Source organism: Artibeus jamaicensis, unplaced genomic scaffold (genome assembly GCF_021234435.1).
Source record: "Artibeus jamaicensis isolate MK-2021 breed Jamaican fruit bat unplaced genomic scaffold, CSHL_Jam_final contig_944, whole genome shotgun sequence".
Taxonomy (NCBI): Eukaryota; Metazoa; Chordata; class Mammalia; order Chiroptera; family Phyllostomidae; genus Artibeus; species Artibeus jamaicensis.
Window position 1 is genome coordinate 5641110 of NW_026522020.1, and position 25041 is coordinate 5666150.

Here is a 25041-nt window from a genome sequence, read left to right on the forward strand (position 1 = left end):
CTCTGGTTTCCAAGGATGTCCCCTACGTGGGCTCTTAGACCTTGGGAACCCGGGGAGGGGGGGGGTGAGGGGGAGGTGGGTGTCAGGAACTTGCAGAAGACCTGCGGACCCGCCCGCACCTGCCCCTACTCTCAACACCCCCCCAGGCCGGCTTCAATGCGGGAGATGGGCGGCGCTACTTCAGCATCCCCGGCTCGCGCACCGCGGACATGGCGGAGGTGGAGACCAGCACCAACGTGGGCGTGCCCGGGCGCTGGGCGTTCAGAATCGATGATGCCCAGGTGCGCGTGGGGGGCTGCGCCCATGCAAGTAAGAGCACCGAGCGGGCGGCTTAGGCGCCTGGGGGCTTGGCCTTGGGGCGGGGGTGGGGCAAGAAGGAGCGGGAAGGGGGGCGGTCGCGGGCCCCGCCCTCCACATCTGCAGCCCTCGTGGGCTGGCCCCTGAACCTCAGTCTTCTCCTGGTGCGGGGGCCTGGGGGCCTAGCGTCACCGCTGCGAGGTGGGAGGGGATCCCCTGTGGAGGGCAGGATTTGCTGCGGGAAGAAGTCCAGCCTCCTTCCTGGGCCCGGCTGGGTCACCTGAGTCCCCAGGACCACCCAAGGGGGCAGGCGTTCTGTTCACCCCATTTCAGCTTTTCTGCTGGGACTCGCAGCTTGTTTGACAACCTGGACACCCATCTACCCAATAGGAAGGAGACACCCAGGGCCCCTGACACCCAGGGGCCTTCTGGCCCAGAACACACAGCAGAGGGGGGAGGGTCCACCCCAGGTTGAGCATGGGACGGGTGGAGGACAGTTGGACTGACTGCAGAAGGGTGTGTGGCCCTGGGCAAGACACAGTGCCCCCGAAACTTGACTACTTACAAATAGAGGGAGGAGGTGTCAAGCGGCTGGCTCAGCCACTCTGATCACAAATCCTGCCGGGCCTGGTGAGGCCAGTTCGAGACCTGCCCTGCAGACTCACCTCCATCCCGGTGGGGATCCACGCCCCTGGAAGGGGCTGCTTCCCCAAACATCAAGTCCACGAGAGACCCACGGGGGGCAGGCACACAAGGCGGGGTCAGAGCCAGGGAGGCTGTGCACGCAGGAGGGACAGACACCGAGTGCTCCTTTGGGGCAGGAAGACTCACAGAGGACTGGGGATGGCGTCCCCTGAGAGAGACCTGGGAGCCTGAGCCCCCTCTCACTGGGGCACTGAGCGGACCCCAGTCCAGAGTTTGAGCTTAGCTGGGGCAAGCGCGTTGGGAGCCCAGGAGCCAATGGTCTTGCTCCCTCCTCCGAGGGTCAAGCCCTTCTGCACCCCAGCCAGGGCTCTGGACAGTGGGGGTTCAGGGCATGGGGTACCATTGTGGGTGGGGCACAGAGAGCTCTGGCTGTTTGTCACCGGCCAGTGGCCAGGGGCTTATGCTGTGGTTGAGGGGTAAGGTATGGGTGCAGCTGTGGACTGGTGTGAGTGGGTACAGTACAGGTGGGGAAAGGTGGATCGGCAGGTGTGGGCAGGTCCATGCTCTTCTGCAGAGGCTGCAGGCTGTGACCCTAAGGGGTAGGGTCCTCAGGGGTCTTTCCAAGACCCCTCTTCCATGTAGAGGTGCCTCCCCCACTTTCTGAGGCGTCTAGGGGGGAAGGTGGAACAGGCAGGCTGGCCCCTCCACACCAGCTGCAGAGAGGCTCTTGGGAGCTCAGCGCTTGGTGGGAGGTAAGGTACGGAGGGCCGCCCCCTCGCGTCCCCACCACCCCACTGCAAGCCCAGGAGATGGAGCCAGGGATACTGGGAAGGGAGGGCTATGGGTTCACACCCAGAACTCAGGCTCCTGAGCAAAGCCTCTCCAGGCACAGGCAGCCACCACTCAGTGCAGGGTAGCCACGCCATGTGGTCTGAGAGAAGTACGGCTCAGTGATGGAAAGGTGTGGTCCCACAGCCTTGATGGTGCTCTGGGCCACAGGGTCCTCCCCAGAGTGTCCACCCCTCAATGCCATGCCCACTCTCCCCAGGGCCCTCCTAGTAACTGACCTTGGGACACTGCCCATAACCTGCCACTCTGTGCTGACCAACCATAGACTGCAGCAGCCTTGCTTCTCCAGAGGGCCCTGCAGGCTGCCTGTCCTAGAGGGCCGGGTGTGCGGGTCCACTGGCCCCGAGGGACCCCAGGAGCTGCCCCACCCTGCCAGCTGGAAGACACTGCCGTCAACAACTCTGAGCACAGGCCTGGCTGTGCACGCGGGTAGAGTGCACAGGGCTATCTGACTTCTGTGACTGAGGCAACACTGGGACTAGACTGCAACCCCCAGAGGAGCTGAGGGCTCCCCACAGCCTCTGGTTCCCACACAGGGACCCCCTCGTCCACAAGGTGTACTCGTGTCTCCCTGTGCTGTTGGGAGCCCCTTGGACAAGTTTGGAAGCCGACAGATTAATGGGATAAGAAGCTGCTGTGGGTACAAGGGATTCTAGATAAGCCTGCCTTCCCAGGGCAGCCAGAGTCACGGCTCGGGAGCCGAGTCACACATCCGTGGGACACGGGGCAGGGATCAGTGCACACCCTGCGCAGCCCTGAAAGTCAAACTCCAGATGCTCGACTTCCAGTGGGCAGCACAGCCGTTCCTTGAGATGGAACCTTTGGGCCGGGGAGGGCCAAGGGAGGTGACACCTTCATTCCTTCTCTATTCACAGCCTCTGTGTGTCTGGCCCTGCGCCCGTGCCTCAATGGCGGCAAGTGCATTGACGACTGTGTCACCGGCAACCCCTCCTACACCTGCTCCTGCCTCTCGGGCTTCACGGGGAAGAGGTGCCAGCTGGGTGAGTTCACCCAGGGCACCGCCCACTGGGAGGCACTGGGTTCTAGGCAGGGATGTTAAAGTAATTTTCACCAGGGTCCACATCAGCCTCGTCATTGCCTTCAGAGGGCTGAATGCACTTTTAGGACTGTATACATGTAACTACTCCTTAACAGTTAAGTGACAACTCAGCGCAGCCACTGGGTAGAAACAAGGCGCGGGCCAGAAAAAACAAGGTGGAGGGCCGAATTCGGCCTGTGGGCCCTGTGTTTGTCACCTGTGCTCTAGAGCAACCCTGGAGGCACAGCCACTGGCCCCAAGAGCCCAAGGTCAAGGGTCTCTGTCCCTATGGCAGGGAATGACATACATGGGGCACTGCCAGGGGTACCAAACCCAGTGGGTTCCTGATGATAAGGTGAGAGGCCGGTGCACAGCAGCCCCTTGAGCCCACCGCCCCAGGTGCCGGCAGGTCCTCCTGACCAGCTTCCTCCACTGAGGCCCCAGCCGCCCCTTTTCAGATGTGAATGAGTGTGCTTCCCAGCCGTGTCAGAACGGTGGCACCTGCACGCACGGTGTCAACAGCTTCAGCTGCCAGTGCCTGGCTGGCTTCGGGGGACCCACCTGTGAGACAGGTAAGAGGAAACCTCCAGGCCCCTAAGTTCCACTGACTGCGGGATGGCCAGGTAGTCCTGCCTGGCCAGAGGGCAGTGGGCAGCCTGGGGGGGGGCATGGGGTCACCAAGCTGCAGAGGGCTTGGTGCCACCCCTGGGCCACCCATAACAGCTGAGGGCTGTGGCAGCAGACTGACCACAGAAGCCTGGCGCTCAGGCCAGGGAGCAGCCTTGGGCCAGGCCAGTGCCCTGCTCCAGATAGATCCCTCTCAGCTTGATGACCAGCTTGCAGGGAGCATAGGGGCTTCTGAGGTCAAACAGGCAGCTGTAGGTGGAAAACAGGACCATCTGCCCCCCACCTCCTTCCCGCCTACACCCTAGAACCCTGAACCCTGGCAGCTCTGGCAGGAGGGGAGGCTGTTTCTCTCCAGCCCTGGAGCTCTCACAGATGGGCCCTGGGTTGGGGTCCTCCTTGAGACGCCCCTTGCCTCACATGCTCCAAGGCCTCTGCTGCCCACAGACCTCAGCCACCAACACACCTGCACACCGGGGGGCTGGGCCCTCCCTCCTTCCTCCCCTGGCCCCCACAACACAGGGAGGGCTGCATGTCCGCCAGCTCGTTGGGGGGTCACTGTGTTGCGTTGTTTGGGGAACCAGCTGTCAGTAGGACTCGGAAGGTAGTGGTGTCCCCACCCCCGCTCTGCTGTCAGTGGCCGTGAGGGAGCCAGGAAGCCCATGTTCCCCTGTGAGAGGCAGGTGGGGAGGGTGACAGGTGGGCTGCACCCCTCACTCCCACTCTGACTGGGGTCCAGTGCCTCCTCCCGCCATCCCTGCAGCAGCGTCACCTCCCCCACCCCCGCCACCCCAGGACCATTTAGGCCCCTCCTGTTCCCCCGAGCACTGCTGCCCTTCGAGGCTCCGCCACAGGCTGAGTCCCCACCAGCTGGGGCCTGGAGCCCCGCTCTGACGCAGCGCTTGTCGCAGTCAGCCCAGCGACCCCCGCCTCTGAAAAACAAACGGGTTCAGCCGAGCTTTCAGCGGCCCTGGGTCTGGACTACCCTGGGCAGCATCCCCACCGCCTGTTGGGGCCCAGGGACTACAGCAGCCAGGATGCCAACGGCCTTCCACCCTCTGCCCCTTAGCACAGTCTCCGTGCGACGCCAAAGCGTGTGCGAACGGCGGCCAGTGCCAGATGGTCAGCGGCTCCGCGGTGTGCGCGTGCCCGGCGGGCTACACCGGCGAGGACTGCGAGACGAGTGAGCGGCCAGCACCAGCCAGGCGGGGAGGGGCGGGGCTGCCTGGGCGGGTGTGGGCGGGGCGGGGGCGGGGTTTGGGTGGGGCAGGGAGCGGACTGGGAGCGGCTGGTGGGCGTGGAGGGGGAGGGGCTGTTTCTCCCCGGCCCTGGGATTGGGTGCAGAGGGAGGGCGAGGGGCGGGGCTGGCGGGGCCGGGCGCGCCGGGGAAGGCGCAGCTCCTCCCCGCCGAACCCGGCTCCCGCCTCCACGCCGGCAGACCTGGACGAGTGCGCCTCGGGCCCGTGCCTGAACGGGGGCTCGTGTGTCGATCTCGTGGGGAACTTCACCTGCCTGTGCGCGGAGCCCTTCGAGGGACCACGCTGCGAGACAGGTAATGGCCTCAGGCCCCCCACGGGTGGCAGCGCTTTCGGGTCGCCGCCCTCTGCCCCTCACTGCCGGCGCAGCCCCAGCCTGTCCCCTGAGTCCGGGACCGCCACCCCGCGCTGTGTGAGGCCGAGCGCGGGCCTCCCCCTGCCGGGGGGTTCTCCCTGTCCTGCGCAGGGACGCGGGGACGGTGGCCACTCTCCGGCCCCTGCTCCTGCGGGAGAGAACTGACCTGGAGGTCACATCCTTCCTGCGAGGGGACCCCCACGGGAGACCGTGACTGGGTGTGACAAGATCCGCTCGTTTCCGTCCTGCCTCACGTTGCTGTAAATGCCGGTTAGGACTCAGGTCGATTGAAGACCCACTAGATGCCGCAGCCCACGGAGTCAATCGGGGGCTTCAGGGCGAGGCGCGGCCGACCTGCTGCCTCGCGGCGCCCCGACACTGCGCGCGGCTCGGCCGGCTTCTCCCCAGGAAACGCTCAGGACACCCCAGCAGGTTTACGGGAGCCTAAACACCCGAGGAGGACGTTACGTTTACCTGCGAGTAAGACGCCGCCTGGACGGGTGGGGGCGCTGCGCCCACCGTCGGTCGCTGTGTCCGAGAGGAGGGCAAGGCCAGCGGTGCAGGGGGCGGAGGGTGGCGCTCTTTGCCGCTTGGCTACCTGAAATGACGGTGTATGTCACAGTTCTCCGTGCCCAGATTTGTTTATTTTTCAGAGTGGGAAAGGGAGGGAGAAAGATCGATGCGCAAGAGAAGCGTTGGCAGTGGCCTCCCGTGCGCCCCCAGCCTGGGACCTGGTCCACAACTCAGGCGCGTGCCCTGAGCGCAGTGGAACTGGCAACCTTACCCAGATTTTTACCTTAATATCAGTGTGTTTAACTAAACTGTAGTCAGAAAACAGTTAAGTGACTTAAAGCGATTTTGCAAAGAAAACACGTTTTGTACAGAAGAATAGAGCAAACGAAAGCAAACTGGAAGAAACAACAGAGCTGACATTCCACCCTGGTGGTACCTGCTCAGTAGCCACATTACAAGGTGCAAACCTTGACATTCCGATCAGATCCAACAAGAAACTGGCTAAAACTTGGAGATTGTTAAAAAGAGAGTGAGTATCTAGCCTCCTGCTCCTGTCAAGAAGGATTAGCTGTGCTGAGAATTTCTATCACTAAGAACTAGAAAATTAGACAAAATATGTGAAACAACGTCTCTCAGCCACTGGACACTGGACATGACTGTTGCCCCCAAGAAGCAGGAATGAGATGAGTGGGCCCTACAGTTGCCCAGTTCTGACTGGGGGCAGTTTCCAGCCCGCTGTGACCTGAAGGGTCCAGACTCCAGCAGTCCTGGGTCTCTGAGTCAAGGAGAGAGATACTCGAGTTTGCTGGCTGGAATTTGTGGGCAGAATATCAGTGAGGACAGAGCTGCTGGAGGTGGGGGTGAAATCGAGCCCTAAAGCTCTGCAGACAGACCCCTTGTGCCTTTGCTCAGTACAGTCCAGGTGGGTGAAGTCTCCAAAGCTGGGAGCTGAAAGTCAAGCAATCCCTGGCCTTGGCAGCCAAAGTGGAGGGAGCTCCTGGTACCCAGGGTGGGCCAACACTGTGTGGAGTCCTCAGTGCAGCATCACCATCATGGTGGAGATAAATAATTGCTGAGCTAAAGGAGAATCTGACCTCCCCAGCAATCCAAAAGAAAGTTTGAAAGGATCAAACTGATCCCAAGTAATTTAGCTACATGCCAGAATAAAATCCTGCACTCTTCAAAGGAATACAGCAGAACCCAGAACCCTGAAATATACAATCAAAACTTATCAGGTATACAAAGACTTAATAAAATATGGCCCAAAACCAGGAGAAAAGTGGATCAATACAAACAGGGGGCAGAAATGACCGAATCAGTGACTAAGAATATTTAATCACCTATGATGAACTGTTACTATGTACCCAAGAGTGCTGCAGCAGGAAGACACAGAAGTAGGAGGTAAAAGAGAAACTTCTAGAGATGGAAAATATAATATCTGAATTTAAAACCACACTGGTAAGAAAAAGAAGATAAAAAAAACATGTATAGTAAAATGACAGCAAACTCACAATTATTAACAACCACACCTAAAACAAAAACAAACTAAGGAAACAACTAGAACAGGAACAGAACCACAGAAATGGAGATCACATGGAGGGTTAGCAACAGGGGAGTGGGAGAAGGAGAGAGGGAGGAAAGATACAGAAAATAAGTAGCATTGATGGTGGGTAGAAAATAGGGGGAGGGCAAGAATAGTATGGGAAATGTAAAAGCTAAAGAACTAGTGACACATGGACATGAACTAAAGGGGGGAATGTGGGTGGGAGAGGGTGTGCAGGGTGGAGGGAAATGAGGGAGAAATGAGACAACTGTGATAGCATAATCAATAAAATATATATATATTTTAATGTTTTTATTCATTATGCTGTTACAGTTGTTCTATTACCCCCCTTCATTCCCCTCCACCCTACCCCCCACCCCCACCATTACCCCCGCTTTAGTTTATGTCCATGTGTCTCAAGTTCTTTAGATTCTATATTTCCCATGCTATTCTTGCCCCCATCTATTTTCTATCTACTGTCTATGCTACTTATTTTCTGTACCTTCTCCCCCCTTCTCCCTCCTCCCACGCCCCTGTTGCTAACCCTCCTTGAGATCTTCATTTCTATGTTTCCACTCCTGATCTAGCTGTCCTTTTAGTTTGCTTTTGTTTTAGGTGTGGTTGCTAATAACTGTGAGTTTGTTGTCCTTTCACTGTTCATGTTTCTTTAACTTCTTTTTCTTTGATAAGTCCCTTTAACATTTCATATAATAAGGGCTTGGTGATGATGAACTCCTTGAATTTGATCTTATCTGAGAAGCACTTTATCTTTCCTTCCATTCTAAATGAAAGTTTTGCTGGATAGAGCAATCTTGGTTGTAGGTCCTTGCCTTTCATGACTTGGAATACCTCTTTCCAGCCCCTTCTTGCCTGTAAGGTCTCTTTTGAGAAATCTGCTGACAGTCTGATGGGGACTCCTTTGTAGGTGACTGTCCCCTTAGCTCTTGCTGCTTCTAGGATTCTCTCCTTCATTTTAATTTTGGCTAATATAATTATGATGTGCCTTGGTGTGTTCCTTCTTGGGTCCAACTTCTTTGGGACTCTCTGAGCTTCCTGGATTTCCTGGAAGTCTATTTCCTTTGCCAGATTGGGGAAATTCTCCTTTATTATTTGTTCAAATAAGTTTTCCACTGGTGGCTGTTCCTTTCCCCCTTCTGGTACCCCTATAATTCGGATGTTGGAGCATTTAAAGATGTCCTGGAGGTTCCTAAGACTCTCCTCATTTCTTTGAATTCTTGCTTCTTCACTCTTTTCTGTTTGGCCATTATTTGCTTTCTTCTGGTCCACTCCATTGATTTGAGTCCCAGTTTCCTTTTCATTGCTATTGGTGTCCTGTGCAATTCCATTCATTTCAATTAGTTTCGCCTTCATATATTTGTCTAATTTGTGGCTATAATCAACCAGTTCTGTGAGGATCGTGATCACCAGTGTTTTAAACTGTGCATCTGAGAGTTTTGCTGTTTCTTCATCGCTTAGATTTATAGGCTCTGGGGCTTTGAGATCTTCTTGCGCCATTTTTGGTCTGTTTGTGCCCTTTAAGTGTGAGGAGGGGAGCCTTGGACTCCCAGGTCGCTGGGTTGTATATGGGGGCGTGGTCCGAGCGGGGAAATGGCGGCCCCCTCTGCTGTTTCACCCAGCTGGGTGAGGAGCAGAGCCTCAGGTGGTTCACCAGGGCCGGGCCACTCAGAGTCGCTGGGTTATGACGCTGTATGTGGAGGTGGGGTCAGAGCAGGGAAATGGCGGTGCCCCCCCCCCCCCCCGGCCGCTTGCTGCAGGGACCCGCTGGGTCCCGGTCCAATCGCCCACTCCCTCCCTTGTCTATCTGCGCACCAGTGCACGACCACAGTCAACCCGCAGCCCTGCTCCATCGCTGTTTCCCCCGGCGGTCGCTCGCTTGGTCGCTCGCTTGGTCGCTCACTCGCTTGCTCGGTCGCTCACTAGGTTCAACCCTGCGCCTGGATTCCGCGCGCCTGAGTCCGTCTGACTGAGTTTTCCTGTGCAACCCCGCTCCACCAGCTGCTGGTGTCGCCCCTTACCGGTCAGACTGAAGAATTTGTTGTTAACAGATTTCCGAAAAGTTCAATTTTCTGTGTTCTGGCTGTGTTTTCTGTTGCTAATATTTAGTTGTCTCTAAACTTGGTTGTGTGAGAAGGCACGGCACATCCACCTATGCCTCCATCTTGGCGGAAGTCTCAATAAAATATATTTTAAAAAAGAAAATAAAACCACACTGGACCTTTGACAGCAGACTAGACTCTGCAGAAGGAGACATCAGAGAACTTGAAGGCAGAAGTAGGAACGAGTCGACAGGCAGCGTAGAGTGAGACTGAAGCTCTTCCGTGCCGTGGACGCACATGGAGCCCCAGCTGGAGGGAAGTGCTGGAGGCCCAGCAAGTACACGAGGAAGCATTTGCTACACTTACTGAAAACTAGAACAGATCCAAGGAAAGCATGAAGAAACCCACAGGAAGCCACATCACAGTGAACTTGCTGAACATTTCAAAAGCAGCCGGAGCAAAAAAGACAGAACCCACATGGAGAATTGGGGTGGCGGCAGCCAGCGTATCCAAGGCCAAAGACGGTGGGGCAGCGCCCCTAACACATGGAAAGGAAAACAGTGTCAAACTGCTTTCAGAAATGAAGGTGAAATAAAGACTTAGACAGAAGACCGAGGGCATTCATCGCCTGCCCATCTGCAGTACATGAGATGTTAAAAGAAACTCTTTAGACAGAAGACAGTGGCACCAGATGAAAACCTGGATCGACACCAAGGAATGAAGAGTTCTAGACATAACTTTTTTGTTATCTTTTAATCTCTTTAAAGGTAATTTTAAAACAAAATAATGATAAATTTTGGACTGTATAATATATACAGAAATAAGTTACATGACACCAATAGCTTGAAGCAGAGTATGCCAGCTTTTTCTGCAAAGAGCTGGATGTTAATATTTTTGGCTTTCTGGCCACATGGTCGCAGCCGCTCCGCACTGCCAGGGTGCTGCCCAGCAGCCAGCCACAGACAGCACATAAACAGATGGGCACAGCAGAGTCCAAGGAAACTTTATGTTCAAAGTCGGCATCAGGCAAGATTTGATCTGTGGACCACCATTTACCAGCCTCTGGGTAAAGGCAGTATAACACTGTGGGGTCCTCCATTATGTATGGGGGCGTCTGTGACGCTGAAACGAGGAAACAGACGTCTTGAGGGTGACAGAATGTGCTGATCCTAACCATGGCCGAGGCCACATAAATCTGCATGGGAGTTCAAATTCATGGAAATGTAGTGCAAACAAAAGCCAATTTTACTGTGTATTAATTTAACAGATAAATTCTGAAACGTGAAGAAATGGGCATCCAAGAAACGAAGAGGGGAGCTGGCCTGGCTTCTCAGGAACAAGGAGTGTATGGGGGACAAAGAGAGACTCTTCCTAATGACAAGGGGCGCAATTCACTGAGAGGCTGCGGTGATTCTAAATACAGTGCTGACGTGAATCAGGACACGCAGGGCGAGAGCCAGCGGGGGCACAGGGGAGACAGACAGTTGTCGGTGGAGAGCTCACGTGGACAGCAGTGGGCAGGGGCAGGCCCGCCCGGCCCTGTCAGCCAGTCTGGTCGGCGGGCGTGCACACACTCGTTCTCCTCGAGGGCCCAGGGAGCTCTCACCGTGACAGGCCATCCTGCCGCCGTGAACTAAGGCTCAATAAATTGAAAAAGACTGTGTTATCTGACTATAGCGAAATTAAACTAGAAACCAATGACTGAAAAGCATATAGAAAATCGCAGTATTTTACTAACAGACATGCTTGACCAGAAGCGTCCGGAGGCCCCCAGCCTTGCTGGGCCCCTCTTACCCTTGCCTGTCATTCTGCTCCCTAGAGGGGCTCGTGGAGGAGGGGCAACTGGAAGGCAGCTTCCAGGAAACAGGCCTCAGGCCCAAACTCCACTTGGCACTGAGAACAGAGGCCAAACCGCCAACGTGTGCTATTGCTCTGGTGACCACTGTCTTTCTTACAGGAAGCACCCCCATGCCCGACACCTGCCTCTCGGCCCCTTGCCAGAATGGGGGCACCTGTGTGGATGCAGACCAGGGCCACGTGTGCGAGTGCCCCGGAGGCTTCATGGGCCCCGACTGCAGGGACAGTGCGTGTGGCCGGGCTGCGGGGCTGCGGGGCTGCGGGGCTGCGGTCAGGCTGGGGCCTCCCATGGGTGTGCGTGCGAACACTAGGACAGAGAGTGTGTGCAAGGGAGGGTGCACAGCAGCTCTTACGGGAAGGTTACCAGGAGCAGGGGAGGGAGGCCCCGCCCTCCAGCACCCCTACACTGGAGGCCCCTCCTCCTCTCTGTGGCAGGGACCCCTGATGACTGTGAGTGCCGCAACGGTGGCAGATGCCGGGGAGCCAACACCACCCTCTGCCAGTGCCCTCCAGGCTTCTTTGGGCCCTTCTGTGAATTTGGTAGGTGCTCAGAGCTGGGGCAGGGGACACCTTGCCTGTCTCTGGCTGTTCTCCAGACCCTGGCTTGGGCCTGGACCAGGACCCACAGGTGCAGCCCTCGACCAGTGGTTCTGCGGCACCACCCCCACGCAGGAGGGAGCTGGCAACAAAAAGGCCTCAACCTAGTCTCCCTGCTGGGATCACTGGGTCTTGCACAGTCTCGCCCTTGTCAAGGACACAAGGTCCCAGGAAAACCTGAGACAGGGCTTCACCCTTCCCCTGCAGAAGTCACAGCCACACCCTGCAACATGAACAGCCAATGCCCTGACGGCTACTGCATGGAGTATGGTGGGAGCTACCTGTGCGTCTGCCACACCGACCACAACATCAGCCACTGTGAGAGGGGCGGGGGCAGGGACGAACCTGTGGGCTGGGAAGCCGCCCAGAAACCTGGGGGTTGGTGTCGGGAGGAAAGCAGTGGGTTCTCCACCAGGCAGCAGAGGACCCGCAGTGGGTGTCCTCTCTCCCGGTCCTCTGTTACATGGACTGGTCTCCGCCCGCCTTCCTGCGGCAGGCTGGCAATGGGAAGGGCACCTGGTGGCCACGCAGCACCCTCCCAAGCCCCAGCTTAGCTGTGGACATCGGTGGTGCATGCGCAATGCAGCCTGTGGTTAACCCACTTGCCGCTGGGGACCAGTCAGTGTGCAGCCATCCGCACAGTGTGGAACTGCGTGCGATGATGATGACGGTGAACCACGGCCCCACCCCAGCTCCAAGAAGAGGGAGGCTGAATTCTGGAATAATTAGGAATAAGAGAAATTCTGGGGAGGGGTCTTAGAGCCCAGCAGGAGGAATCGAGACCCAGCAGTGTATTTTAAGAGGCAAAGGTTCCAGGCAGGGTGTCAGGGTGGCCTTCCCTATTGACATGGGCTCCAGGGCCGCCCTCTGACCCCACAGCGCTGCCATCACCCTGCGACTCGGACCCCTGCTTCAACGGAGGCTCCTGCGAGGCCCACGAGGACTCCTACACCTGCGAGTGCCCACGCGGGTTCCACGGCAGGCACTGTGAGAAAGGTGGGGCGCCAGCACCTTGGACAGCGCCGGGCAGCCCCGCGGGCCTGCACCTCCCTCCTCAGTCTGATCAAGACTGTGCCCTCAGAATACACCTCATTTCCTGCTCAGCATTTTTCCAACTAGATTTTAAAATCATTGATTTAAAAAAATTCCTTAGGACTTTGTTAAATGTAATGCAACTTAGAGAACATCAACAACATTTAGCCACTTGAAAGTGCACCTATTCTCCCCCCGGTGCCTCCCAGGGGTCCTTGTTCTCACCGGCGCCCCGGACGGTCCCTTGCAGGCCCCAGAACCCCTCGTTCAGAGCCTGGAGGGCCGTCCTCCTGGGGCACAGGCACCACCAACATCCCTTGCAGCCCTCCCTCTCCCTTGCTTGTGAGAACCCACCAGAGACCTGGTTGGATTCACCTGGGACCTTCTGCTCCCACAGTGGCCCGGGGGACAGGTCCCTGATACCCTGACCCATGGAACCCCCACTGCTCCCCCTGTAGCAGGCAAAGGCCTCACCCCTTGGTTCTTCACCCTGACAAAGGCGTCCCACAGAGACACAGGGACTGCTCTCGGGACGGCGTGGCTGGAACCTGGACAGGCAGCCTGTGAAGCACTGCCTCAGGGTGGGGGGGCGTGTAAGGGCTGTGCACAGTGGGCAGGCCCCACCTGCTGCACCATGCCCCGTGAACATCCAGGAGGCCAAGGGGCGGTCCCTGGGCATGACTTAAGGTGCAGACAGATTTGTCCCTGGACTGGCCCCTGGAAGGATGTGCACAAGCCCTGGGAGTGAGCTCCTGCTGCTGGGCCACATGGGGCAGGAGGCCACCGGGGCCCAGGTGTCCTGCAGGAAGGACAACCAGGTCTCTGTGCTGGCTTTCCACCAGAAGTGCCGGTGGTCCCAGGGCCTTGGGCAGACAGAGGCCCCAGGTGGAGTGAGGGTCTCCAGATGGGGTTGGCCCTCGATGCCCCCGGGCATGCACAGGCACTGGGCAGACATGAGGGGCACCGTGGGCGTTGGTCACCCACCTCCGGTCTCTCTCTGCCTCTCCACAGCCCGGCCACGCCTGTGCAGCTCAGGGCCCTGCCGGAATGGGGGCACATGCAAGGAGGCAGGCGGCGAGTACCAGTGCAGCTGCCCATACCGCTTCACCGGGAGGCACTGCGAGATTGGTGCGGCCCCAGGCCAGGAATGGGGCGGGGGCGGGGGACCCTGGCCTGCTGCAGTGTCTGCTTGTCAGGAGTGTCCCTGTGAGGAAGGTTCCCAGCTCTGGGATGTCCAGGACCAGGGGAGGGGCAGTGGTGGTGGGCACATGACACCTGACCCCAGTGGTGCCTTCTGCTCCCAGGGAAGCCAGACTCGTGTGCCTCAGGCCCCTGTCACAATGGCGGCACCTGCTTCCACTACATCGGCAAGTACAAGTGTGACTGTCCCCCAGGCTTCTCCGGGCGGCACTGCGAGATAGGTATGGTGAACACAGCCCAGCTGGAGACCAAAAACAGACCCCCCAAGGCTGGCCCAGGCAGGGGAAGAGCAGCACAGGTGGGGGTGCCCCGGTGCAGCCCAGAGGCCACTATGCAGGACAGTGATGGTTATAGTGACCCTGTGACCTTGCAGCCCCCTCCCCCTGCTTCCGGAACCCCTGTGTAAATGGGGGCACCTGCGAGGACCTGGGCACAGATTTCTCCTGTCACTGCCGAGCAGGGTACACTGGACGCCGGTGCCAGGCAGGTGAGGAGGCAGAGGGGCCATTGAGGGGACACAAGAGTTCTTCCTAATCCTGGGAGAACAGAGGACGGTGGGAAGGGAGTGCAGGGGATGGAGGGAAAGAAGGAAAGGAAAGCTCTGGAAGCCCATGCTGGAGGTTGAGTCACCTTTGTATGGGATGGGCAGGCAGCATGGGGAGCGGGGGTCCCGGGCCCCACGGCCCAGTGGGCAGAGGGCGGAGTCGGGGGCTGGCAGTGTCCCGTGGTGCAGACGGATGGCTGTGTCCTTGCAGAGGTGGACTGCGGCCCCCCCGAGGAGGTGAAGCACGCCACACTGCGCTTCAATAGCACGCTGCTGGGCTCCGTGGCACTCTACTCGTGTGACCGGGGCTACAGCCCGAGCAGCCCCAGCCCCGTCCGGATCTGCCAGCTGCAGGGCGTCTGGAGCGAGCCTCCCCGGTGCCACGGTGATCCGCGGGCCCCCGCGGGCGGGCAGGCGGGCGGGCACTGTGGTGAGGGCCATACCTGAGGTGGAGGAGCCCCGGGGTGCAGTTCCGACCCTGGCCCTGCCCTGCTTCCTTTGTTCTGGAGAAGTGAGGCTATAACCTGTGGTGATGGTGGGGGTGGCCAGCATTAGTTCTGCTCTGGACCTTTCACTAAGGGCTCCCCATCCTCGGAGCAGCAGACTCTGCAGACCAGGAAGACGAGGCCAGGAGGGAGGGGCCCAGCGTCGGGGCTCAGGCCACGCCTCCTGCTCCAGGCCCTTCCAAGAGATACCCCTAAAGCACAAGGACACAGCATGACAAAGTATGGGGGAGTCAGGTGAATACCAATCAAAATAAGGTGGGTGTAGCTACGTCACCCTCAGACAAAATAGACTATAGACAGAAAGCATCATTATGGATGGGGAGGTTCTTTCCAATTCACCAAGAAGCTACAACTGTTATAAACATTGAAACATCAAATACAACAGTCTCAAAATATACAAAGCAAAAATGAACAGACTGAGGAAGAAACTGACAGGTTCACCAACATATGGGGGAAGTTCGAATGTCCTCTCAGTTCAGGTTAAGGAGAGAAAATAAATAAATAGATAGATAAATAAATCAGCAAAAAGAAGATTTGAACAATATCGTTAACAATTTGAACTAATTCATTCTCTAAACACAAAAAAATTAGTTAATTTTTGTAGAACAAGAAGATAAATGTCTAATTCTCTGTTTAGACATTTTTAAAGATACTGAAATAGCTCATAAGTCAAAGAAGAAATGACATGGCCAGTGATACTGTTTAAATGAGTAATAATGATCACTTTCTACGTCGAAACACATGATGTAGCAAAAGCCATGCTCCGTGGGAAATTTAGAGCCTTAAACACGCACATTAGAAGAGTTCAAAATGAAAGAACTCACTGTCCAACTCCAGAAGTTAAGATGACAACATGTGACACTGAGGAAGGGAGAGGAGGGAGGTGCCATCATTAATGAGACAAGTCAAAGCCACAATGGACGAGACAAACAGCACTGGCCTTAGTTCTTTGACAAGCTCACTAAAGGGGGCAGATCTCTATCCAGACTGATCAGGAAAAGAAAAAGAGCACTAATTTACATCTTTATATATGAAGCAGGTGATAGCCATAGACACACCAGAGAGTCAAAAGATAAGGGAGTACTATTGACCAGTCTATACAAACAAATTTGAAGCCTTAGAAAAAATGGATATTACATACATAGAAAAATATAACTTACCAAAAATGACTCAGGAAGTATAGAAAATCTACATAATTCTATCACTACTTAAAGACATGGAAGCATTTTCCCACAAAGAAATACCAGGCCCACACAGGAAAACCCTACCAAACAGCCCAGCACAGACAGACCACTGCAGCATCAGACAGCCTTTTCCAGAGGGCGGGACACACAGTGCACGGAACAGCCCCTTCCAGGCCAGCGAAATCCTGAACCAACACCAGGTATGGACAGTCGGAGGGGGTAGAATTACAGGCCCATAAAACATACGAACAGAAACGCAGAAATTCAACCGTGTACCAAGACTAGCTACATCGCTACAAGTGGGCTTGCTGAAAGAATAGTTTGATACTAAAAAAATCTGCCATATTAACCAACTGAAGAAGAAAAATTGTAAGAATCTCAACAAATGCACAATAAGCATTTGACAAAATTCATGCCCATTCATGAAATAAAGTCTTACCAAGCAAGGAATAAAAACGTACCTCCTTATCCAGATAAAAATAACAGGATGTGTACACACACACACCTCTAGGGCCAAATGGTGGTAAAAAATGCTCTATTGAAGGGAAAACTTAAGAGAGAGAAGGGGTAGGGCCCATGTGCCCCCAGCTGCTCGCTACCCTACAGAGAAGTGTACTTTGGCCAGGCATAGCTAGGATGGCCACAGCCTGTGAGCAGGACAGTGAACGGTTCGGGCCGTATCCAGAGAGCTGTGGAACAGAGTTTCCTGATCCTCGTTATACAGGAAGTTCATCTGGGATTCGAACGCAGTTCTGTAATGCTGAGGTACAGCAGGGGAAGGAAATTAGCATCTGAGGTAACTTACTTATGCCTCTTCTCAAACCTCAAATGAACATGACCCTAAATAGAAAAATATACCCCTTAAAATGGGAGCCCATTATTACTAGGTCTAACCAGTATTGTACTGGAAGTACTAGCCAGTGCAGTGATGTAAGAAAAAGATATTAATGCCACAAAATGCTAAAGAAGGAAGTAAAAATGTCAGTGCTTGCGGCTGATATGGTTATCTTTAATCTACAGGCAAACTACTGAAAAAATGATAGGAAATGTAACACGTTTAGTGAATATAGGTTATAACAAAATTAATTGCATTTTTATATATCAGCAACATTTAGAGAATTTAATGATAAAAATACATATACCGAGAAGAATCAATGAAACCGTAATCTGGTTCCTTGGAAAGTCAGTGAAATTGATAAACCTCTAGTAAGACCAACCAATAAAAAGAAAAGGAACATTGGCAATATCAGAATGACAGAAGAGACATCACTAAAGATCCTACCAATGTTTAAAGCACAATAGAAGGTATTGTGACTTTAGGTCAAGATCTCTGACAACCTAGAAGTAATGGATGAATAAGGTGTTCAAGGACAAGACACAAATTACCAGAACTGGCAAGAGAAGAAATAGAAAATATGAATATCCCTTATTCATATTTAAATTTACAAATTTGTTTAATTTGTAATAAAAACCTTCCTGCAAAGAAAATGGAGGGGTCAGATTTTCAGAACACTTGTGGGTTTTATCGAGCATTTAAGGAATAATGTGCTGTGTGAGCCTCTAGAAAACACAGAAGGAAGGAGCATTTCTCTACTCATGAGACCAAAACTAGACAGAGACATTATAAAAAATGAAGTTACAGATCAGAACACATTCCTTATGACATAAATGCAAAACCCCTAGCAAAATATTACTAAGTGAAACCCAGCACTATGTGAAAAGAGATGACACATCAGGCCATGGTTTGACATGTGAATACCAGTCAGTGTAATTCATCGTCTTAGGAAAGAAAAGAGAAAACCACACAATCACCTCAACAGATGCAGAAAAATCATTTGACTGAATTCAACCATTATTAAAAATTCTTAATAAACTAAGAGGAGAAGAGAATTTCTTCAACCTGATAAAGGGTACCCAAGAACCGACAGAACAGTTAATGATGAAAGGCTTTCTGCCATCGCCAGTAATGAGGTGAAGGGCCCACCTCACCTCTGCTCCCAACATGATCCTGGACCTAGATGGGCCACAGACAAGAAGGGGAAATAAAAGGTGTATCTACTAAAAGGGAAGGAGTAGAGAGGACACGATCATTAACAGCAAATCCTGAGGAGATTCTACAAAAGAAGCCATGGAACTAATACGTGAATTCAACTAGATCACAGCATACAGTCAATACACAGAACCAATTATATTTTCAGATTCTACCAGTGAACTCTTGGGAAAGGAAGTGAAACAAAATTATATTATAGTATCAAACATGAAAAACTTCTATGTGTGAAATTCATTATGGACATACATGTAAAACCACAAATATCTCTAAAAAGCGTGAGAAAAATCTTCGCGATGTCTGGAATAAAATGGTCACACACTCGGGAAAATGTTACACTGATTTCCCACTTATTACCATGCACAACAACTAATTCCCTTGGGAATTAAGGATTTAAATGCTTTTTTAACCATACATTTTTGTGCGGAAAATATAGGTAAGTAATTTTTTGGCCTTGGGGTAAGGAAAGAGTCCTTAAGCAAGAAAAACAAGAGCATTAACTATAAAAGAAAAAAATGGACAAATTGCTGTGCAAAAATTAGGAACTTAAGTTCATCAGCCTTAAAGAAGAAAGTAAAGTATAAGCTACAAAGCGCTTTCGAGAATACACAGAGAACGTTATGAATCAATGAGAAACAATGGGCCCAACGGGAAATTTTGCAAAACGCATGAACAGGCGTTTCATGGGAGAGGGTACACAGAGCCACCAAATGTGCAGAACGCAGCAACCACCCAAATGCAAATCAAAACACACTGACGTGCGTGCAGTAGGCCCCACTTCCAGGTCAAGGAGGCCCACGTGCTGGTGAGGATGCGGATGCACAGGGTTGTGAGGAAGTGTGAACTATTCACGCACATTGACCACCATGTGGCGATCTGCCCGCCGAGCTGACTGTTCGTATACACGGAGTCCCAGCAGCTCCGCTTCTCGGTGCGCATCTGAGAAGTGCGTGAACATCCACACCAGGAAGCAGGAAAGAAGACACAGGAACATTTCGTCTGCGATAGCAACAAGTCTAGAACCAACCCAAATATACACAACAAGGATGGATAAAGCAGGGTACGATCGCACCGTGGAATGCTATACAACCTTGAAAGGGAGAGACCCACAATGACAGGGAAATGTTAACGTAGTGTAGACAGAGAAGAGAACACATCCACAATATCCTATCAATAAAGTTCATAAATAGCAAAAGCAAAGCTATATGCAGTATTGTTTAGGCAATTCATAAAACTTAAATTTGAAGAGGCACAGACGCACAGTAATTTGTCCCACAGGGTGGGGAAGCACACGCAACCTTGGGAAGCTGTCAGCACTGAGGTTGGGTGCAGGCCCAAGTGTCACGTCATGACCGTTTATTCACTTATATGTTAAGCATTCAAATTAAACTTTTCTGAAGTGAACATTTTGAATTCAGGAACAGCACAACTCCCAGTTTCAGGAAAACCAGGATGAATACTTTAAAGCAGAGGACTCAACCCCACTTCCTTGGTTTTATACATGACTTATGTATTGAATTGGCAAGATTGGGCCCATCCACCTGGAGCTGTGGGATTGAGTCCCCTCAACAGCATTATCCAGGGACAAGGCCCAGGACTGAGTCCCTGGTCTGCTGTGTGCATGTCCCTCCCATCATGGGTGCCCTCCCTGGAGTCTGCTGTCTCCCAGTGCCACAGGGACCTCACAGTCCACCCAGCTCCTGGGGACACACTCGCCTGTGGCCATCCTAACTCGGCTTCATGCCACTGCCCCTAATAATGGCAACATTGCTTTATTCTCGGGTCTCTCCTGGCACTTGCAACCTGGGTGCGCCTCTCTCCCAGAAATTGACGAGTGCCAGTCCCAGCCGTGCCTGCATGGGGGCTCCTGCCAGGACGGAGTCGCCGGGTACCTGTGCGTTTGCAGCCCAGGCCGTGAAGGCGCCCGCTGTGAGTTGGGTAAGACATCCTGGCCACGAGGCAGCAGCTCCGGCAGACTGGCCATGGCGTGAGGCACAGCGGTGCCCCTACTGCGGTCACCTACCCCAGCCACTCCTCTCCCTGACTGGGCCTTCCCCATGAGCCCAGGCCCCTGCCAGCTCTCTCCACCTGCCCAGGGAGGTTAGGAGCTCGGCTGGCAAATGCGGACTGACCCCTTCTGCTCTTACAGACTCTGGCCTGGGGCTTGGAGAGGTCAGGTCACAGTCCTGATGCCTGGCCGGTGTGCCAAACTGGTGGAGGGAGTGGGGAGTGTCAGGTGCGCTGTGGGGCAAGCCCTGCCCACCCCTGCTGCCAGTGCTGGGGTCCGAGCCCCAGGGGAGGCCAGGCCTGGATGTCCAGTCAAGGCCCCTGCAGAGCCTGAGCAATGGAGTGTGGGAACAGCCTGGGGTGCGGGCCCTGTGGGGTTGGTAGTGGAGTAGGCAGGTGTGAGGCAGGGCCCGGCAGTCGGGTAAGCCTGTGTAGGCCCCTCCAGGCCCTGTGGGGTTGGTAGTGGAGTAGGCAAGTGTGAGGCGGGGCCCGGCAGTCGGGTAAGCCTGTGTAGGCCCCTCCAGGCCCTGTGGGGTTGGTAGTGGAGTAGGCAGGTGTGAGGCGGGGCCCGGCAGTCGCGTAAGCCTGTGTAGGCCCCTCCAGGCCCATGCAGCCCTGCGTCCCGTCTCTGGGGAGACAAACAAGTGCAGAAATGGAGGCTCCTAGAGGGACCTCCCAGGGGCCTGTGGGTGCCAGAGCCCTGCAGGCTTCATGGGAACCCACTGCAAGACAGGTCAGGGCTATGCATGGGTGGGTCCCAGGCACCTAGGTGCTCACCTACACTTGTGACACCTCAGACACCCCAGGAAAACCTATCTTCTACAAGCGTAGACCCTGGGCCTTCAGAGAGCACAGGGGAGAGGCAGCCCCCCTGGCCCTGCTGGACAGGTCCCCTGGGGGGCAGGACCCCACAGGTGAGGGGTGAGGGGCGGGCCAAGTGTCTGTCAAGGGTGAGGGAGACTTCGCCCCTCAGGGCCCACGCCACCCCTGCCTGGCCTCTCTCTCCGCCGCCCCTTCCCTTCTTCCCGCTGTCCTCTCCTCCCTCCCCCAGACACCCCTTTGCCGCTCGGGCCCACTCTCTGGGTGTTCTCCAGAGGTGGACGCCTGCGACTCCAGCCCCTGCCAGCACGGAGGCCGGTGCGAGAACGGCGGCGGGGCCTACCTGTGCATCTGCCCAGAGGGCTTCTTCGGCCACCACTGTGAGACAGGTGGGGGCAGAGCCCAGATGCCCTTCCCCTGCCGCCCCGGGCAGCTAGGCTCACTGCAGGCCTGGGGTCCAAGCAGCTGCCGTTCCCCACGCCTGGAATCGTCTCCCCATCAGCCTGTGGCAGGGCCTCTTCCCTCCCAGGAGGCCCCGCCCTGACTGCCCTGACCACTGATATACACCACCTCCCCCACTCCCTGCCCTTGGGGTTGTCTCAGCCGAACTGCTCCCACCTGTGGTCACGCCACCCTCCTAGAACAGGCCTGGCCTTCGGGGCAGGTACACCCCAACCCCCTGCTGGGCCTGGCTGGCAGCACTCAGCTGCACAGGGTGGGTGGGGCTCCTAAGGACAAGGTCTGTGACCCAGGACTGCGGTGCACAGGAGCCTGCCTGGGGACAAGCACAGGGGGACTGTCTTTGTCCAGGCCTGGGGCAGGCAGGGGCCCCAGAGGACAGGGCAGCCTCTGTGACAGTGATCAGTGACTTGGTGTCTGTTTGCAAGTGTTTCCTGGGGCCGCGCTGGGGGCTGCAGGTGCTGTCCTGGCCCAGGACCTCGGGTCCACAAGGGGCACCCACAGCTGCAGTGCAGGGGGAGGCCATGGAGGGATCAGCACTGTGTCCCCCCCACCCCAATTCACTGCCCACCAGGGCACCCTGGCTTGGGGCTGTGGCAGGATGACCTGGCTCGGAGTCCAGAGGCCGTACCTGCCGGACCTCTTGTGGGCCCTGCCCCCCCATCCCGAGTGTTCCCTCTCCTCTCCCACCACCCACATCTGTCTGATAGCACCACCGTGTCCACCCTCAAGCCCACCCACACAGGAACAACCCGCTCCCCCAGGAGCAAGGCCCGGGCCACAGCGGGGAGCAGGGCGGGGGAGCCTGGCCACACCCCAGAGCTCACCGCTGCTTCCCTGTCCCGCAGTGAGTGATCCCTGCTTCTTCAGCCCCTGTGGGGGCCGTGGCTACTGCCTGGCCAGCAATGGGTCCCACAGTTGTACCTGCAAAGTGGGCTACACGGGCAAGGACTGTGCCAAAGGTGAGGCACGCGGGTACCACCAAGGTGTGCTGGAGGCCCCTTCTCCCCTCAGGGGCAGCAGGTACCCCAGAGGACAGACCAAGGGTCCAAGGGCTTCCCCACAAAGGGCAGAGCATCTGAACAGTTGCTTACCCGCCTGTGCCCAAGAAGCGAGGAGGGGCACGTGAGCCCTGGGAGGCTTAAACAGGGTCGCACGTGCACACGAGCCCCTCCACAGCAAGGCCCAGAGACAAGATGAAGGGGTCCCCTGCGGTGCCAGGAGCATGTCCCCACCAGCAGTGCCCACGTCTGCCCCAGAGTAGCCAGGCCCTAGAGTCACCAGCCTGGGCACCGCCTTGGGGGGCCGGGGCTTCGATGGCCCACAGCTGACCACCCCGTTCCCTTGTTCTTGACTGAAACCCTGAAGAGCTCTTCCCACCAACGGCCCTCAAGGTGGACCGAGTGGAGGAGAGTGGGGTCTCCATCTCCTGGCACCCCCCTGAAGGCCAGGCCGCCAGGCAGATGCTGGACGGGTACGCAGTCACCTACGCCTCCTCTGACGGCTCCTTCCGCCGCACTGACTTTGTGGACCAGAGCCGCTCCTCACACCAGCTGCGGGCCCTGGCGGCCGGCAGGGCCTACAACATCTCCATCTTCTCGGTTAAACGAAACACCAACCGGAATGACATCAGCAGGCCTGTGGCACTACTCGCCCGCACGCGTGAGTCCACCCAGGCGCTGTCTGCCCCGGACGCAGGCCAGGCGCAGAGGTGGGAGGGGAACAGGCTGGGGAGGAGGGTGGGGTGCCCCGTGAGACGGTGCCCAGGTGAGCCAGCCCACACAGGCCAGGTGTCAGCTGCGGAGCGGGTAGCGATGGGAAGGATGGTGAGCCAGTGGGACAGCGGGGAAGGCTGTCCTGGGGCAGGGCAGTTGGACGTGGTGGGGTGCCTGGGGGTGGTGGAGCGCACTGCGGAACGCAGCCTGGGCGGGGAAGGGGTGCTGGGGACTCAGAGGAGGAGAGAGCTCATGTGGAGCTTGGCTTTAGGAAGAAGTGCTCTTGAGGCTGCTCGATACGGGGTCTGCCAGGAAAAGGGGCCCCTCCCCCATCAGAATGGGGTCTCCACCAGGACACTAAGGTGGGGCAGGAGGAACCACTGCCCACTGGACTAGGGCGCTGCGGCATCATCCCAGTCTGCTTGGTCTGGATCTGGCCCACGCCCAGCCCCTTCCCTGGGCTGTGGAGCGTTCTCCTGGCCTCAGGCAGCAGGCCCAGCACTGCCCAGTCAGCCAGAGAAAGACAGGGGAGAGCCAGGCTCAGCAGGTGATAGGAAGGACCCTGCCCCCACCCACTGGCCTCTGGTGGAATTGGCTGGCCCAGGCAGGTGCCTGAAGAGTGTCCACCGGACCAAGTCCCCGCTGTGGCCAAAGGACCCACGCAGCAGGAGTCGGCGGGCTGCTGCCTCACTCGGCACCTCTCTGACCCCCAGCACCTCCCTGAGCGCCCCCAGGAGTGAGGAGGTGCTGGCGAGGCTGAGCAACCCTCTGCCCCCCAGGACCCCGCCCTGTCGAGGGCCTTGAGGTCACCAACGTGACGGCCAGCGCCATCTCCGTGCGGTGGGCTCTGCACAGGACCCGCCACGCCACCGTCAGCGGTGTCCGCGTGTCCATCCGCCATCCCGAGGCCCCAGAGGACCAGTCCACCGATGTGGACAGGAGTGTGGACACGTTCACATTTGGGTGAGGGGCTGGCCAGTCTCCCCCTGTCCCCCCAGCCCTCCTGTCTTCCCGGCACCTGGCTGTCCACACCGCGCATGGCCATCCTCGGCCCCGGCTCACTCTGCCTCCTCATGGGGCTGCCCGATGGGGGTTTAAAGGTCCCAAAAGAGCAGGGGCGCCCAGAAACATGGGGCGGTGTCCTCCTGCACAGAGTGAGGCAGACTGGCCTCCTGGCGGCCACTCCAGTCACACAGATGCCCTGAGAGGGAAAGAACAGGCAAGCGATGCATTCGAACCTTCAGCTAAGCACATAAACTTCTTGTGCCCAGTTGTTACAAGGTCATGATCGAGAATAATGAAAACTCAAATGAACTGCTGATTGAAACAACCCCTTTCATGACCCACATGGGGTCTCAGGCGCAAGGCCCTTGGGGTCAGGTGCATGACGGGGCCCTGGGTTGCTCTGACCCTGCGTGGGCAGGTGGACAGGAGAGCGAGGAAGGGGCTGCCAGTGTCCGGGGAGGGACGGCCCCGGCCACACAGGGCCCCGGGTTCGGGGGCCTGCAGAGCAACCGCAGCTGTGGCAGAGGAGACCCCCACCCAGTGACCGCCTCTGACGACGGATGTCCAGATGGGCTCAGCAAGACAGTGCGGCAGCCCAGGCAGGTGGGGGGCCACGGTCACGGGAGGAGTGTGTGGAGTGCGGGGGCCCCGCGCCTCCTTTGGCCTACACGCACACCTGAACATCTCTGATCTGCAGATTCATCGAGACCAGCTCTTTCCAGCCATGTTTGTTGTCTCTAACCAGATGGTCGTCTGTGCTGGAGACGAGACTCTAGTTCCTTAAGAGCTACTGTGACTTTTCTTTTTTTTTTTATTTCTTTTTTTTTATTGATTATGCTGTTACATTTGTTCTATTCCCCCCTTCATTCCCCTCCACCCTACCCCCCCCAT

At 56.1% G+C, this 25041-nt stretch overlaps 2 protein-coding genes across 8 annotated transcripts in view; one reads left to right on the top strand and one right to left on the bottom strand.

Annotated features, from left to right (window-relative positions):
* Positions 1 to 25041, top strand: part of SNED1 (sushi, nidogen and EGF like domains 1) — a 58686-nt gene that overhangs the window by 11198 nt on the left and 22447 nt on the right. For 6 of the 7 annotated variants that reach the window (XM_037161353.2, XM_037161354.2, XM_053655176.1 and 3 more), the window contains 18 exons: positions 147 to 309; positions 2667 to 2792; positions 3289 to 3402; positions 4524 to 4637; positions 4893 to 5006; positions 11136 to 11261; positions 11471 to 11575; positions 11840 to 11950; positions 12491 to 12628; positions 13676 to 13792; positions 13969 to 14085; positions 14238 to 14351; positions 14620 to 14793; positions 19970 to 20083; positions 21247 to 21360; positions 22279 to 22392; positions 22799 to 23092; positions 23925 to 24108. In XM_037161353.2, the coding sequence (XP_037017248.2) occupies positions 147 to 309; positions 2667 to 2792; positions 3289 to 3402; positions 4524 to 4637; positions 4893 to 5006; positions 11136 to 11261; positions 11471 to 11575; positions 11840 to 11950; positions 12491 to 12628; positions 13676 to 13792; positions 13969 to 14085; positions 14238 to 14351; positions 14620 to 14793; positions 19970 to 20083; positions 21247 to 21360; positions 22279 to 22392; positions 22799 to 23092; positions 23925 to 24108 (2453 nt within the window). The remainder of the gene's footprint in view (positions 1 to 146; positions 310 to 2666; positions 2793 to 3288; positions 3403 to 4523; positions 4638 to 4892; positions 5007 to 11135; positions 11262 to 11470; positions 11576 to 11839; positions 11951 to 12490; positions 12629 to 13675; positions 13793 to 13968; positions 14086 to 14237; positions 14352 to 14619; positions 14794 to 19969; positions 20084 to 21246; positions 21361 to 22278; positions 22393 to 22798; positions 23093 to 23924; positions 24109 to 25041) is intronic. The other variant, XM_053655175.1, reaches the window with a different exon arrangement.
* The window catches only part of MTERF4 (mitochondrial transcription termination factor 4), a 46732-nt gene continuing 26913 nt past the window's right edge, over positions 5223 to 25041 (bottom strand). The window contains exon 4 of the mRNA XM_053655179.1: positions 5223 to 5663. Coding sequence (XP_053511154.1) covers positions 5481 to 5663 — 183 coding nt within the window. The 3' untranslated portion in view covers positions 5223 to 5480. The remainder of the gene's footprint in view (positions 5664 to 25041) is intronic.